The sequence below is a fragment of the Mirounga angustirostris genome, unplaced genomic scaffold, assembly GCF_029215605.1.
Source record: "Mirounga angustirostris isolate CCGP_5_RB_7025 unplaced genomic scaffold, mMirAng1.0.hap1 SCAF_16, whole genome shotgun sequence".
Taxonomy (NCBI): domain Eukaryota; kingdom Metazoa; phylum Chordata; class Mammalia; order Carnivora; family Phocidae; genus Mirounga; species Mirounga angustirostris.
Genome location: NW_026991724.1, coordinates 13978625 through 13992442, shown reverse-complemented (window position 1 = coordinate 13992442; position 13818 = coordinate 13978625). Strand labels below are relative to the sequence as shown.

Below are 13818 nucleotides of genomic sequence, written 5' to 3'. Positions count from 1 at the left end.
CTAGATTATGAGGTCTACAGTATTCACTGCATAGGTTAGATGTATTTGAATTTAACTTTTATTTATTTTATTTTTTTTAAAGATTTTATTTATCATCAGAGCACAAGCAGAGGGGGAGTGGCAGGCAGAGGGAGAAGCAGGCTCCCTGCTGAACAAGGAGCCCGATGCAGGACCCTGGAATCATGACCTGAGCTAAAGGCATATGCTTAACCCACTGAGCCACCCAGGTGTCTCTGAATTTAATTTTTTAATATGAAGCATTTCAGACATAAAACATATGGAGAATAATGATAAATATTCATTTACCCACTACCTAGTCTCAGAAATAAAGCATCACCAATATAGCTGAAGCCTCCTGTGTATTATTTTGTTCCTCACCATATTTCCCTCTCCCAGATGTGCCACTTTGTTGATCTTTATGTTTCACATGCATGTTCTTATTCTCTTACTGCATTTTTGTTATCTCTAAAGAATAGGTTCTTTTATACATTTTAAAGCTTTATAAAATATTAGTACTGTATCTTTTTGTAACTTATTTTTGCTTAGAATTAATTCATTCGAGGATGGTTTATATAGCTAACCATTATGACCAACTTTTGTTTAGTGCATACTGTGTGCGTGGCACTGTGCTAAGAATTTTACATGTATTCTCATTTAATTCTTGTAACAGTCATTTGAGGTAGGTACTCTCCCCATTTTATAGATAAGGACAGTGAAGCTCTGGGATGTTAAGTCATTTGCTCAGGACACACAGCTGATAAGTGGTAGAGCTGGGATAAAAATCAGGTAATTTCACTCCAGGGTCATCATTTTAAACAACGGTTAGGGTCATTGGATAAGGGTAAGTCTCCACAATCCTTTTATGTCAGTTTCTGAAATTAAACAAAACCCCAGAAGTTCTTCATAATTCTTTTGGTGTTAAAATCTGATGTGACCAGACATGAAGATGTGGTATTTATTTTTTTTCATTTGGTGTGAGTGAATATTCATATATGGTGCTGCGGAAATACTGTTTGATAATGGAACTGCTGCCCCAGACATAGTAGGCGAGTTATGACCTGTAATATATGCACTGCATTGCTTTTCTAAAATTCAGAAAATTCTAAGTTTTGTTCTTAAAAGTTTTGGATGAGAAATTGTGGGCTGGTACTGTGCTGTAGATCTCTTTCTACATGGGATTTTGGAGTTGTTGGGCTGATCAAGAAGGCACTTAATTTTGCAAAAGAAAGATTTTCTAAATATATTGAATTAGTTTGGCCATGTGACACACTTTAGCTTACCATAAATATAATTTTCTATTCTGTCACTGGTCAACAAAAGCAGTTCTTGCTTAAAAAACAAAAAAAAAAACCAAAAAAAACAACAAAAAACCCCCCAAAACCCCCAGAACAGTTCTTGCTGCTTTTTTATATTGCTGGAATTGTAAAAAATCTGTTTTCCTCACTGGACTTTTGAGTTCTTAAGGGTAGAGATCATGACCTTGGCAGTCACCAGCATTTATTGCAATGCGTGACATAGAGAAGGCTCAGCAAATATTTGTTTAAAGAGTGGTTGGCAACTTTTTGGTGTAACATGTTTCCCTATTACTTAGGTCATCTATGGGATAGTGTGACGAATTGAATAAGGAGGGAAAAAGAAGAGATGCATGAAGCTAACTTCTGATTACATATTTTTTACATTCTCCCTGCCCCCTTTGAAATGGATATAAATGATGCTTATGTTGATATCATTTATGATACTGTTTTCTCTGTTAACTGTAGTTAATGGGTGCTGAACTGTTAAACTTTTTTTTTTTTAAAGATTTTATTTATTTATTTGAGAGAGAGAGAATGAGAGAGAGCACATGAGAGGGGGGAGGGTCAGAGGGAGAAGCAGACTCCCTGCTGAGCAGGGAGCCCGATGCGGGACTCGATCCAGGGACTCCAGGATCATGACCTGAGCCGAAGGCAGTCGCTTAACCAACTGAGCCACCCAGGCGCCCTGAACTGTTAAACTTTTTCATTTTCTTGATTAAAAACTTTGATCCTGCTGCTTTCTGAATTCAAGATTCTTAAAACTTAATGCCCATTTTTATTTTTATTTATTTACTTTTAAAAATTTTATTTATTTATTTGACAGAGAGATAGAGGGCACAAGTAGGCAGAGCAGCAGACAGGGAGAGGGAGAAGCAGGCTTTCCGCTGAGCAGGGAGCTGGATGTGGGGCTCAATTCCAGGACCCTGGGACCATGACCTGAGCCGAAGGCAGATGCTTAACCGACTGAGCCACCCAGGAGCCCCTTAATGCCCATTTTTTTTTAAAGATTTTATTTATTTATTTGATAGAGAGAGAATGAGGGAGAGCACATGAGAGGGGGGAGGGTCAGAGGGAGAAGCAGACCCCCCGCCGAGCAGGGAGCCCGATGCGGGACTCGATCCCAGGACTCCAGGACCATGACCTGAGCCGAAGGCAGTTGCTTAACCAACTGAGCCACCCAGGCGCCCTGTCTTTTCATTTTTTTAACAGTGTTTTTAATAGTGTAAAAGTCTGTAATTTTTATGAAGTCCAGTTTTATAATTTTTCTTTTATGGGTGTGACTTTGATACGATGTCTAAGAACTCTTTGCCTAACCCCAGGTCATGAAGATTTTCTCCTCTGTTGTCTTCTAACAGTTTTTTATAGTTGTATGTTTTACATTTAGATCTGTGCTCCATTTTGAGTTAGTATTTTGTAAGGTGTGAGATTTAGGTTGAAGTTCAGGTTTTTTTGCATATGAATGTCCAGTTGTGATGTGCATTGTGATACCTGAGCCGAAGGCAGATGCTTAAGGACTGAGCCACCCAGGTGCTTGATTATCATTTTAATGTTTGTGGTGATATCCCCTTTTCATTACTAATACTGGTGATTTGTGTTATTTCTCTTTTATCATCTAGCCAGAGGTTTATCAGTTTTACTAGTCTTCTCAAAGAACCGGCTTTTGGTTTCGTTGACTTGACCTAATGTCTGTTTTTAATTTCATTGATTTCAATTTTTTATTATTTGCTTTTTTCTACTTCTCTTGGATTTATTTTTCTCTTTTTCTAGTTTCTTAAATGGAAGCTTAGATTGCTTGAGATGTTTCTGCTGTTCTGACACAGGAATTTAATGCTGTTCATGTCCCATTAAGCACTACCTAAGTGTGTACCACAAATTTTAATGTGTGTTTATGTTTTTGTTCAGTTCCATATATTTACTAATGTTCCTTGATATTTCCTCTTTCACCAATGGATTATTTGGGAATGTATTAATTTCCAAGTCCATGGAGAATTTTCCAGTTAGCTTTCTGTTACTGATTTTTAGTTTAATTCTATTAATGGTCAGACTGTACCTTATTTTATATGATTTCCATTCATTTAATTTATCAACTTTTTTTTTTTAATGACCCAGGAAATGGTCTATGTTGGTGAATGTTCTGTATGCACTTGAAAAGAATGTATATTCTGCTGTTGTTGGTTGAGGTGTTCCATAACTATTGGTTAGATCCAGTCGGTTGATGATGGCATTCAGGTCTTTTATATCTTTGCTTATACTCTGTAATTTTTTAAAAAATATTTTATTTCTTTATTTGATAGAGAGATAGCAAGAGCAGGAACACAAGCAGGGGGAGTGGGAGAGGGAGAAGCAGGCTTCCTGCTGATCAGGGAGCCCGATGTGGGGCTTGATCCCAGGACCCCGGGATCATGACTTGAGCCGAAGGCAGACGCTTAACGACTGAGCCACCCGGAAGCCCCTGCTACTCTGTAATTTTATCATTAGGGGGCATGTTGAAGTCTCTATGATTGGGATATCTTTGATACCTGTCAATTTCTGATTCATGTATTTTTTAACTATTGTTATATACATTTGCAATTAGGATTGTTGTATTTTCTTGGTGAATTCATTCTTTTTTTAAAAAATATTTTATTTATTTATTTGACAGAGAGAGCAAGAGAGGGGACACAAGCAGGGGGAGTGGGAGAGGGAGAAGCAGGCTTCCCGCTGAGCAGGGAGCCCGATGCGGGGCTCGATCCCAGGACCCTGGGATCACGACCCTAGCCCAAGGCAGATGCTCAACGACTGAGCCACCCAGGTGCCCCTGAATTCACTCTTTTATCATGCAGTGGGAGAATAAAGTGATTTACTCCATGCTCTTTTACAACTCCTCTAGTCAGAGAGAAGAGTTCCCTTTCCCCAGTTTTTAGATGCCTGCCTGCCTGTTCATTGCTGTTCTGCCACAGCCACCACCATTGCAGTGTTGCCTAGAGGCAGGGGTGGAGGGAAGGAAAAAATAAAAAGCCAAAAGAGAGAATTTCTCCCGTCCTTCTTTTCTGGCTTCCTGGACCAGAGAGAGAGGGTTTTCCTTAGAGCTCCTTCTCTGTACTCTGAGCACTTCGGGTTTTGGGTTGCCATTGGGTCCAGGCTGGGCAATACTGGAGGAAAAAGGATAACCTCTTGCCATTTTGATGGAACTTCAAATTCTCTCTTTCTCGAATCTGCTGTCATTTACTTTTCAGAGTCCTTGGGTAGCTGTGGTATGTATTTTATCCAGGATTTATAGTTACGGTCAGAGGGAGAGACAGGTCTCCTTGGAGTGTGTTTACTCCATCTTCCCTGGAACTAGAACTTTTTGTTTAGTTTTGAACTTAGAATGAATTTTCAAATATACTGTTCTTTATTCTGTAAATTAACTTTTTCATTCATGCCTAAGAGATTTTCTTGTGATAAAAAAAAGAAATAAGTAGAAGTACACAGCCAAGGTTGTCTGCTTCTCCCTCTGACCCTCCCCCCTCTCATGCTCTATCTCATTCTCTCTCTCAAATAAATAAATAAAAAGAAAAAAAAATCTTTTGTCACAGCCAAGGAAAAAAAATTACTGCTTTCTCTAGAGATATCCTGGTGCTGGAGAAAGAGTGCTGATTGGGGGAATCACAAGATGTGAGTCAGGCTAGTAATTAATTCTTTGACCTTGTACAAGGTATTTAACAGCCTGGGTCCTCAATTTCCTCCATAAAAAGCTAGTGGCATAAACTGTATGTCTGTGATTCTGTGGCTGAGCTGAGAAATGGCTCCAGGTAACTTGTTTGTCTCTCAGCTGGCTTCAACTCTTGTGATTTTTCCCCACTGTTGGACTAAGTGTTTTGGAAATAGATTTAGGCTTTTTCTAATAGTCTTGTTTGCTTTATAGAATTATCGAGGCCTTCGTAGAGAAAAGTTATTTTCCAGCAGAGCATTACTAATTGACCTTGATTTTTTTTAGTTGCCTTAGTCTTCTTTTGTTCCCCACACACCAAATTTGGGTTAATGATAAGTAAGATTATTTTTTTTAAAAAATCTTTATATAGGTAATCTCTACAACCCAGTGTGTGTAGAGAACTCACAACCCTGAGATCAAGAGTCGCATGATCCTCCCATTGAGCCAGCCAGGCATCCCAAATAAGATTTTTTTTTTCTTAAAGATGTATTTATTTGAGAGAGAGAAAGAGAGAGAGAGCGAGTGAACGCATGTGCATGAGCAGGGTAAGGGGCAGAGGGAGAAGAATATCCAAGCAGACTCATGCTAAGCACGGACCCTTGACTCAGGGCTGGATTGTGATCAAGAGCCATGAGGTCAGGACCTGAGCCAAAACCAAGTTGGATGCTTAACCAACTGAGCTACCCAGGTGCCCCTATTTATGAAAAATTTTAAAGACTTAAATGCTTTGTTTATTGAAGCTTTTTTTTTTAAAGATTTTTTTTTCTTTTTATTTATTTATTTGAGAGAGAGAATGAGATAGAGCATGAGAGGGGGGAGGGTCAGAGGGAGAAGCAGACTCCCTGCTGAGCAGAGAGCCCGATGTGGGACTCGATCCCTGGACTCCAGGATCATGACCCGAGCCGAAGGCAGTCGCCCAACCAACTGAGCCACCCAGGCGTCCCGAAGCTTTTTGACTTTTAAAAAGCTTTTGATTATGAAAATTTCTAATATAAATAAAAATAGAGAATAATACAATGTAACTTGATATACTTATCATGTGCCCTCAGCAGCGTTCAGCATTTTGTCCATTTTGTTTCATTTTTTCCCCTCCTCAATACTTTTTCCCCTGGAGTATTTTGAAACAAATCCTAGCAGTCATATAATTTTATCTGTAAAGATAATGTTCATTTTTCAAGTATTGAGAAGAACTCTGGCCTTGGAGTTCAGGTGCTGGCTCTGTCATTTACCACCTTGTGATCTTAAGTGCGTAATTGCTCTGAGATGAAGTTTCTTCATGGGCAAAGCAGGGATAATGATCTCTGCCCTTCAAAATGGGTTGGAACAAATGAAACAATGAAGACAGTGAATGTACAAATGTTTAAACACTAGGCCCACAGTATTTCTATTAAAAAGTAACAAAATATTATACAGGAAGCTTTATATAGTTTAGTACATGTGATCTTAAGGGGGCCTTAGGGAGGAAAATACCAGTACCTAGAGAACTTTTCTAAAAAATTCCTGATATACTATCCCTACCTTGAGGAATGATGCTATAGTGAACTAATGGGACTGGGATATCTTCCTGGTTTGTGTGATTAGAACAACTTTGAGTATTACTGGTTTAAGGATTCCACAGCTTGTATGTACTGAAGATGATTGATATTTTTATCTAATTTTTATCATTTTTCTTAACATTATTGAGGTATAATATACATACAATAAAATGCACTTGTTGTAAGTGTTCAGTTCATTGAATTTTGAGAGGTGTATACATACCCATCATAAACATTTCTGTCACCCCAGAAGGTTTCCTTGCATCCTAGTTGATTCCCATTCCCACCCTCAACCCCAGGCAATCATTGATCTCTTTAGCATCACTATAGATTAGCCTAGAGTTTCATATAAGTGAAATCATACAGTGTGTACTTTCTTGTTCCTGCTTCTTTTGCTCAGCATGTTTTTGAGACTCTTCCGTGTTATGTTGTTTTATTCTGAGAAGTATTCATTTATGTGTGTATACCATTATTATTCACCAGTTTATGGACATTTGAGTTGTTCCTAGTTTTTAGTAATTATAAATGAAGCTCCTGTGAACATTTGTGTACAAGTCTTGGTGAGAACGTATATTTTCATTGCTTTTTGGTCAATACTGAGTGGATTTGCTGAATCCTAAGTATATATTTAATTTTATAAAAAACTGCCAAACTTTCCCAAAGTAGTTGAACCATTCCATTTGCATTCCATGAGTCGTCTATGAAAGTTGAGCACTGGGTGTTATATGTAACTAATGAATCGTTGAACACTACATCAAAAACTAATGATGTACTACTATATGCTCGCTAACTGAACATAATGAAAAAAAAAAGTTTTACATCCCTGCCAACACTTGGTATGGCCAGTCTTTTAAATTTTAGCCATTCTAATGGTGTAGGGTGATATCTTATAGTTTTAATTTGCATTTCCCTGCTGACTAATAACATTAAGCATGTTTTCATGTGTTTATGGCCATTCTTCGAGAAGTGTCTATTCAAATCTTTTACTCATTTTTAAATAAGATGTCTTATTATTGAGTTGTAAAATTATATATTTTGAATACATACCCTTTGTAAGATAGGAATTTTATTTTTTTTCTCTGTGGCTTGCCTTATTTGCATCTTGTGAAAAACAAAACTTGTAACTTTTTGTCAAGTCAAGTTTATTATTTCTTTCATATTTTGTGCTTGTTATATATGAAATCTCTGCTTAACCTAAGTTCCCAAAGATTTTCTCCTGTGTTTTCTAATGGAAGATTTTTTAGTTTTGGCTTTATTGTTTAGGGCTATGACCCATTTTGAATTAATTTTTGTGTATTATGTGAGGTTAGGATCCAAGCTTAATTTTTTCTCCATATAGATACCGAGTTGTGCCAGCACCATTTGTTGAAGGAATACCCTTTCTCTTATTGACTGACCTTAGCCTCTCTGTTGAAAATCAGTTGAGCTTATTTGTGTGGGTCTATTCCTAAAGTTTCTATTTTGCTCCATTATTCTCTGAGTCTACTCTTTTTTTTTTTTTTAAAGATTTTATTTATTTATTTGAGAGAGAGAATGAGATAGAGAGAGCATGAGAGAGGGGAGGGTCAGAGGGAGAAGCAGACTCCCGGCGGAGCAGGGAGCCCGATGTGGGACTCGATCCCGGGACTCCAGGATCATGACCTGAGCCGAAGGCAGTCACTTAACCAACTGAGCCACCCAGGCGCCCCCTCTGAGTCTACTCTTAAATTCATTTCCACATTGTCCTAATTACTGTAGCTCTGTAGTATTTCTTCAGATTAGGTAGTGCAATTTCTCCAACTTTGTCTTTTTTTTTTTCTTGTTTTGGCTGTTAAAGGTCCTTTATTACTGTTATTATTATTAATTTAAAAAATATGAGAATATGGGCGCCTGGGTGGCTCAGTTGGTTAAGCGACTGCTTTCGGCTCAGGTCATGATCCTGGAGTCCCAGGATCGAGTCCCGCATCGGGCTCCCTGCTCGGCAGGGAGTCTGCTTCTCCCTCTGACCCTCCTCTCTCTCATGCTCTCTCTCATTCTCTCTCTCTCAAATAAATAAAATCTTTAAAAAAAAAAATATGAGAATATGACTCTAGTAGTCTTTTTTTTAAATTTTATTTTATTATGTTATGTTAATCACCATGCATTACATCATTAGTTTTTGATATAGTGTTCCATGATTCCTTGTTTGCGTATAACACCCAGTGCTCCATTCAATACGTGCCCTCTTTAATACCCATCACCAGGCTAACCCATCCCCCCACCACCCTCCCCTCTAGAACCCTCAGTTTGTTTCTCAGAGTCCATAGTCTCTCATGGCTCATCTCCCCTTCCGATTTCCCCCTCTTCATTTTTCCCTTCCTACTATCTTCTTCTTTTTTTTTTTTTTAAACATAATGTATTATTTGTTTCAGAGGTACAGGTCTGTGATTCATCAGTCTTAAACAATTCACAGCACTCACCATGGCACATACCCTCCCCAGGGTCTTATCCTCTAACCTGTAGTCTTACCCTCTAAGATTGGTTTATTATTTTTGCCTCGTCACAATTTTCAAAGATTTTATTTATTTATTTGACAGAGAGAGACACAGCCAGAGAGGGAACCACAAGCAAGGGGAGTGGGAGAGGGAGAAGCAGGCTTCCCCCAGAGCAGGGAGCCCAATGCGGGGCTCAATCCCAGGACCCTGGGATCCTGACCTGAGTCGAAGGCAGACGCTTAACGACTGAGCCACTCAGGCACTCCCTCATCAAAATTTTCAGAGTATCCAGTGTACTGAGATGATTATTGTTTCTTGGAAAAGTGTTTAAATATGGTAATTGGTCTTGTAATCTCTCATTTTGAGTTGAACTTTGTGATCATATTCAATATTCATCTGATAATTTGTTGTGTTATATTAACAGTTGAGCAGAAAATATTTGTCTTCTCTAAGGTTAGGCATAGACCTTTTTTAAATTATTTTAAGGATTGAGTAGAGATTTGAGTTGAGTTTGTTCCTAAGATATTTTGATAATAATGATTTATTTTACATATTGGTATATTCTGTGTCTTATCTTAATTAATTTAATATTAACACTTTTGTTTGTATTCTTTCCAGAAATTTACTGAGTTGAATTTGTATGTAATAGCTTTGTTGAAGCTTTGTATCATTGGCTTTAGCAAATCTTGAATTCTTAAAAATTAGAAATTTTTGTGGGAAGTTGTGTGAATGGTTTTGGTAGTAAAAAACGTGAACATTTTTATTTAATGTCTTTCCATATCCAGAGGATGCCAGCCCCCATCAGATTGCGGGAGCTGATCCGGACCATCCGGACAGCCCGAACCCAAGCCGAAGAACGAGAAATGATCCAGAAAGAATGTGCTGCAATCCGATCATCTTTTAGAGAAGAAGACAATACATACCGGTGTCGGAATGTGGCAAAATTACTATATATGCACATGCTGGGCTACCCTGCTCACTTTGGACAGGTAGGCTGGGCTGAGACCACATCTAGCAAGGGTACTCTTGTTTCAATGACTGTAGCTCAGGGAGGGTTGGTCAGTCTTTTCCTGTCAGGAAAGACAGGATACTTTTGATAGTCATGTAGTCTAATCATTGTGAAACTGAGGGTAGAATTGAGAAAGTTGCAGACCTGGAAGGGCATGATATTGCTGTCAGTTGTGCTTACCATTGGGAATCTCATTATGTGGATTAGAGTATGTTTTGATGGTGACAACTAGCTTGCTTAAAGATTGACCAGGATTAACCAGTAGATTGTGATTGGTCTGTCAGAGGGGCTGGACTATAATGAATATTTAAGAAATGTTTGCTAAATGTTTCCTTAATTATATTCTGTATGCACGATGATATAAGGAGGAACACTCAGAACAGATGTTTTTAAGTAAAAGAAATTAAGTGGTTGCCACATAATGGCATTTATCGATTTTGCTGTAATTACCTAATTACTTGATTGCTATAGCCACTATGCAGGTCTGTCTCCTGATTTTCTCCTACACACAAATGCATATTATTAGATATGGCCAGTTTGAGAATGATACTCTTGGTGATAAGTGCTTTCTTCTTTCCATGTTTATACGTGATAAGGGGGATTGAGTCACAGAGAAGGGTATAGTGGGTTGTTTTTTTAATTCTTATTAATGCTATTAAATTGTATCTCAATTTAAGAATTGTATTATATGCTAAATAGTCTTTTTAAGGAAAAGACCGCAAAACTGAAAGAATGTGCAACATTAGGAGAAAAATACCACCCATGTTTCCATTTTTCAAAGATAACTATTGTTAATGTTTTGATAGATTTAATTTACCTGGAAAGATGCCCGTGTTTATCTTTTGTTCAGCTCAGTAACTCTGGTGAAGGAGATTCCCCCCGCCTCTGAGTTAAAACAGTGATGGTTTTGAATCCTATCAGAATGACTTGGGTTAGTTTTGTGCTTATCTTGGGGCTGGGAATGAGGTCACTTTCTCTAGAAATACGTGATTGAGCGTGGGGGAGCATTAACTTCCCAAAGAAAAATTGAGGTGTTAATATCAGGGGAATGAGGACCAGGTACTAGGCAAACAAAAGCAGCAGCTGTCTCCTCTGAATAAAACATGTTATATGCTTTTACCACATCAAAAAGCGATCCAGGTGGTTATACATTTAGTGCATGTCATCGTATAAAGCAAATAGATGTCCATATATTTTTGTTGGCTGATTTTAAGTAGACACATTTAGGTTAGATTTACAAAAATCTGATATTTTGGGCTGTAAAAGGTAATCAAGGGTGGAGGGGGGGAGACTTAATCCCTACACTCAGAAATGACCACCATTAACATCATGGAGTTAAAGGAGTTCTTTAAAGACCAACTGTTGAATTTAAAATCATACGATAGATTTAAGACTGATGATATTTCATTTTGTGAAAGAGCACTTTCTATATTTCTAAGAGTCATTACTATGTTTAAATAAAATATGCTTTCCAGCTTTACTAGATGGCATTTTTTGGGTGTTCTGGAATTTAATTATTTGATAAAACATTTAATTCTTAGGTGGAAAGTGTTAATATTGAAGGAAACTGTATTAAAATTGTGGTACCAAAGAAAAGACTTTTCTGAATGGGAATAGCAATCATAATTTTAAGTCCCTTCATCTGTTTCTTCTATTTGAATAAGTCAGGGTCCTCCAAGCAGTAATTTGGTACCTTGCCCATCAGAATTTCCTTTATAATGTATCCATAAAAAGATTCCTATCTAGGTTCTCTCACCTGCATGTATGAATCACAGTACCATTTTGATTTTAATTATGTGTAAAAACAACTGCCGTTTATTGCATTTTATTAGACTTGTTAGACTTGTGCTATTCATTATGATAGCCAGTAGCTGCATAGCCACTGGTCTCTTGAAATGTGGCTAGTTCAGCTGAGGCAAATATTAAAGGAAAATAAATTTTTGGTGGGTATTTGATGCAGTTACTGGAAAACTTTTAAATGTTTTAGACAACTTGGGTATGTGAATCCACTTTATCAATTGTAAATTTTATGAAATCTAAATACAGTTAAAATATTTCTGATGGATATGTAGTATACAAATTGAGATGTGCTGTAAGTGTAAAATAATACTGTATTTAGAAGTCTTAGTACAAAAGAAAGTTGTAAAATATCTAACTAATAATTTTTGTGTTGATTATATGTTGAAATGATATTTTAGATATATTGGGTTAAATAAAATCTGTTATTCAAACTAATTTCACCTGTTTCTTTTTACTTTTTACTGCAGTATCTAGCATGATGCTGCTCAATAGAAATAAAAATATGAGCCAGGTGTATAATTTAAAAATTTCTAGTAGCAGGTAGAGGAAGAAGCAGGCTCCCCGCTGAGCAAGAAGCCCGATGCGGGACTGGATCCCAGGAACCTGGGGTCTTGACCTGAGGCTTAACTGACTGAGCCACCCAGGGGTGTCCCGATCCTTAAGCTTTCTTTTCTCAGTTTCCTCATCTGTAAAATGGGGACACTCTTCATACTACTGTATGTGGTTATTATGAAGATGAGTAAATTAGATTAGTAAATGTTAAACATTTATGTTTTGTACATAAAAAACTCAAATACTACTTTACCATTTCCTCAAGGACAGCAAAACATTTTTTTTTTTTTTGAAAAATCACTGAATTCTAAAATAGATTTTCATTTATTTATGTATGTGTGTATGTCTCTATACCCAACGGGGGGCTCAAACTCATGACCCCAAGATCAAGAGTTTCATGCTCTTCCAACTGAACCAGCCAGGCACCCCTAAATAGATTTTATGTGGGTCTTTTATCTAGGAGTCTCTCAGTAATGTAAAAGACTGTATCCTCAACATTTTTACAACAAAAGCCATGATAAATTTCTTGTAGGGTTTATAACCTTTCATGTGTCTGGCTTAAACATGACCCAGAAATAAAGTTGAGTAAAGAAGTGGGTAGATTGTAGGAGTAAAAAATGGTAGCTTGGGAGCCAGACTCTTCCACAGATGTGTTTTGTTTGCACAGTACGTTAAATTTTTTGAATTTGCTGCCGACATAAAAATCAAGGAACTTTTCATGGAAATCTGGATTTCTAGTTTCTCTTAGAAAATCGGGAGGATTTGACAGCACTGGATCCACATTTTCCCATGGCACTAGTGGGCTGGTGACCTTGTCCAGGCTGGGCTTGCATTGTCTGTTTCCTTCCTGTTCCAGCCTGGCTTGCTATCCTCAGTTACCTGTCCATAGTAGTCTTCCCTTCCATCAGTACAGTATAGCACTTCACTTCCTTATGTTCCTTAAAGTTTTAGTGTTCTCTATAATAAAGTCTTACAAACTTTTGGTGAAATTTATAGGTTCCTTGGAGCTCTTTGTCCTATTGCAAATAGCGGTCTTAAAACTTTAATAATTAGGTTTTAGATATTACGGAAATATAATTCATTTTTGCATATTTATCTTCTTAGCAACATTATTGCATTTGGTTCTAAGAGTCCTTGTAGACTCCATTGCTTCCATAGAGCCAATACTATTGTCTGTAAGCAATGGCAATTCCCTAACTTTCCGTCCTTAATCATTTTTTTTCTTCTTTCTTTACTACAATGTATCTATAATTGGATGGCGATAGTAGGCATTCCTGCCTTGAGCACCTTTAAACCCAGATTGTGCCCAAAATAAGCCTGAACTGTCTTTGCCAGAAAACAAAAACTACAGAGGTCATGTTAAAAGGATTTAGTAGCCACCAGAAGTGGCTTTTTGTTGTGCCCCAAAATATAATTTGAGCATTAATAAGAATAATTATAATTGAATATACCAAGTTAGTTTATATCAGTGAGTTCATAATTTTTTATCTAAAGATTTTAT

The 13818-nt window shown here is 37.3% G+C and overlaps 1 protein-coding gene across 2 annotated transcripts in view; it reads left to right on the top strand.

The window, feature by feature from the left end:
- Window positions 1-13818, top strand: part of AP1G1 (adaptor related protein complex 1 subunit gamma 1) — an 81186-nt gene that overhangs the window by 16179 nt on the left and 51189 nt on the right. For both annotated transcript variants that reach the window (XM_064581186.1, XM_064581187.1), the window contains one exon: window positions 9742-9945. In XM_064581186.1, the coding sequence (XP_064437256.1) occupies window positions 9745-9945 (201 nt within the window). In that variant the 5' untranslated portion in view covers window positions 9742-9744. The remainder of the gene's footprint in view (window positions 1-9741; window positions 9946-13818) is intronic.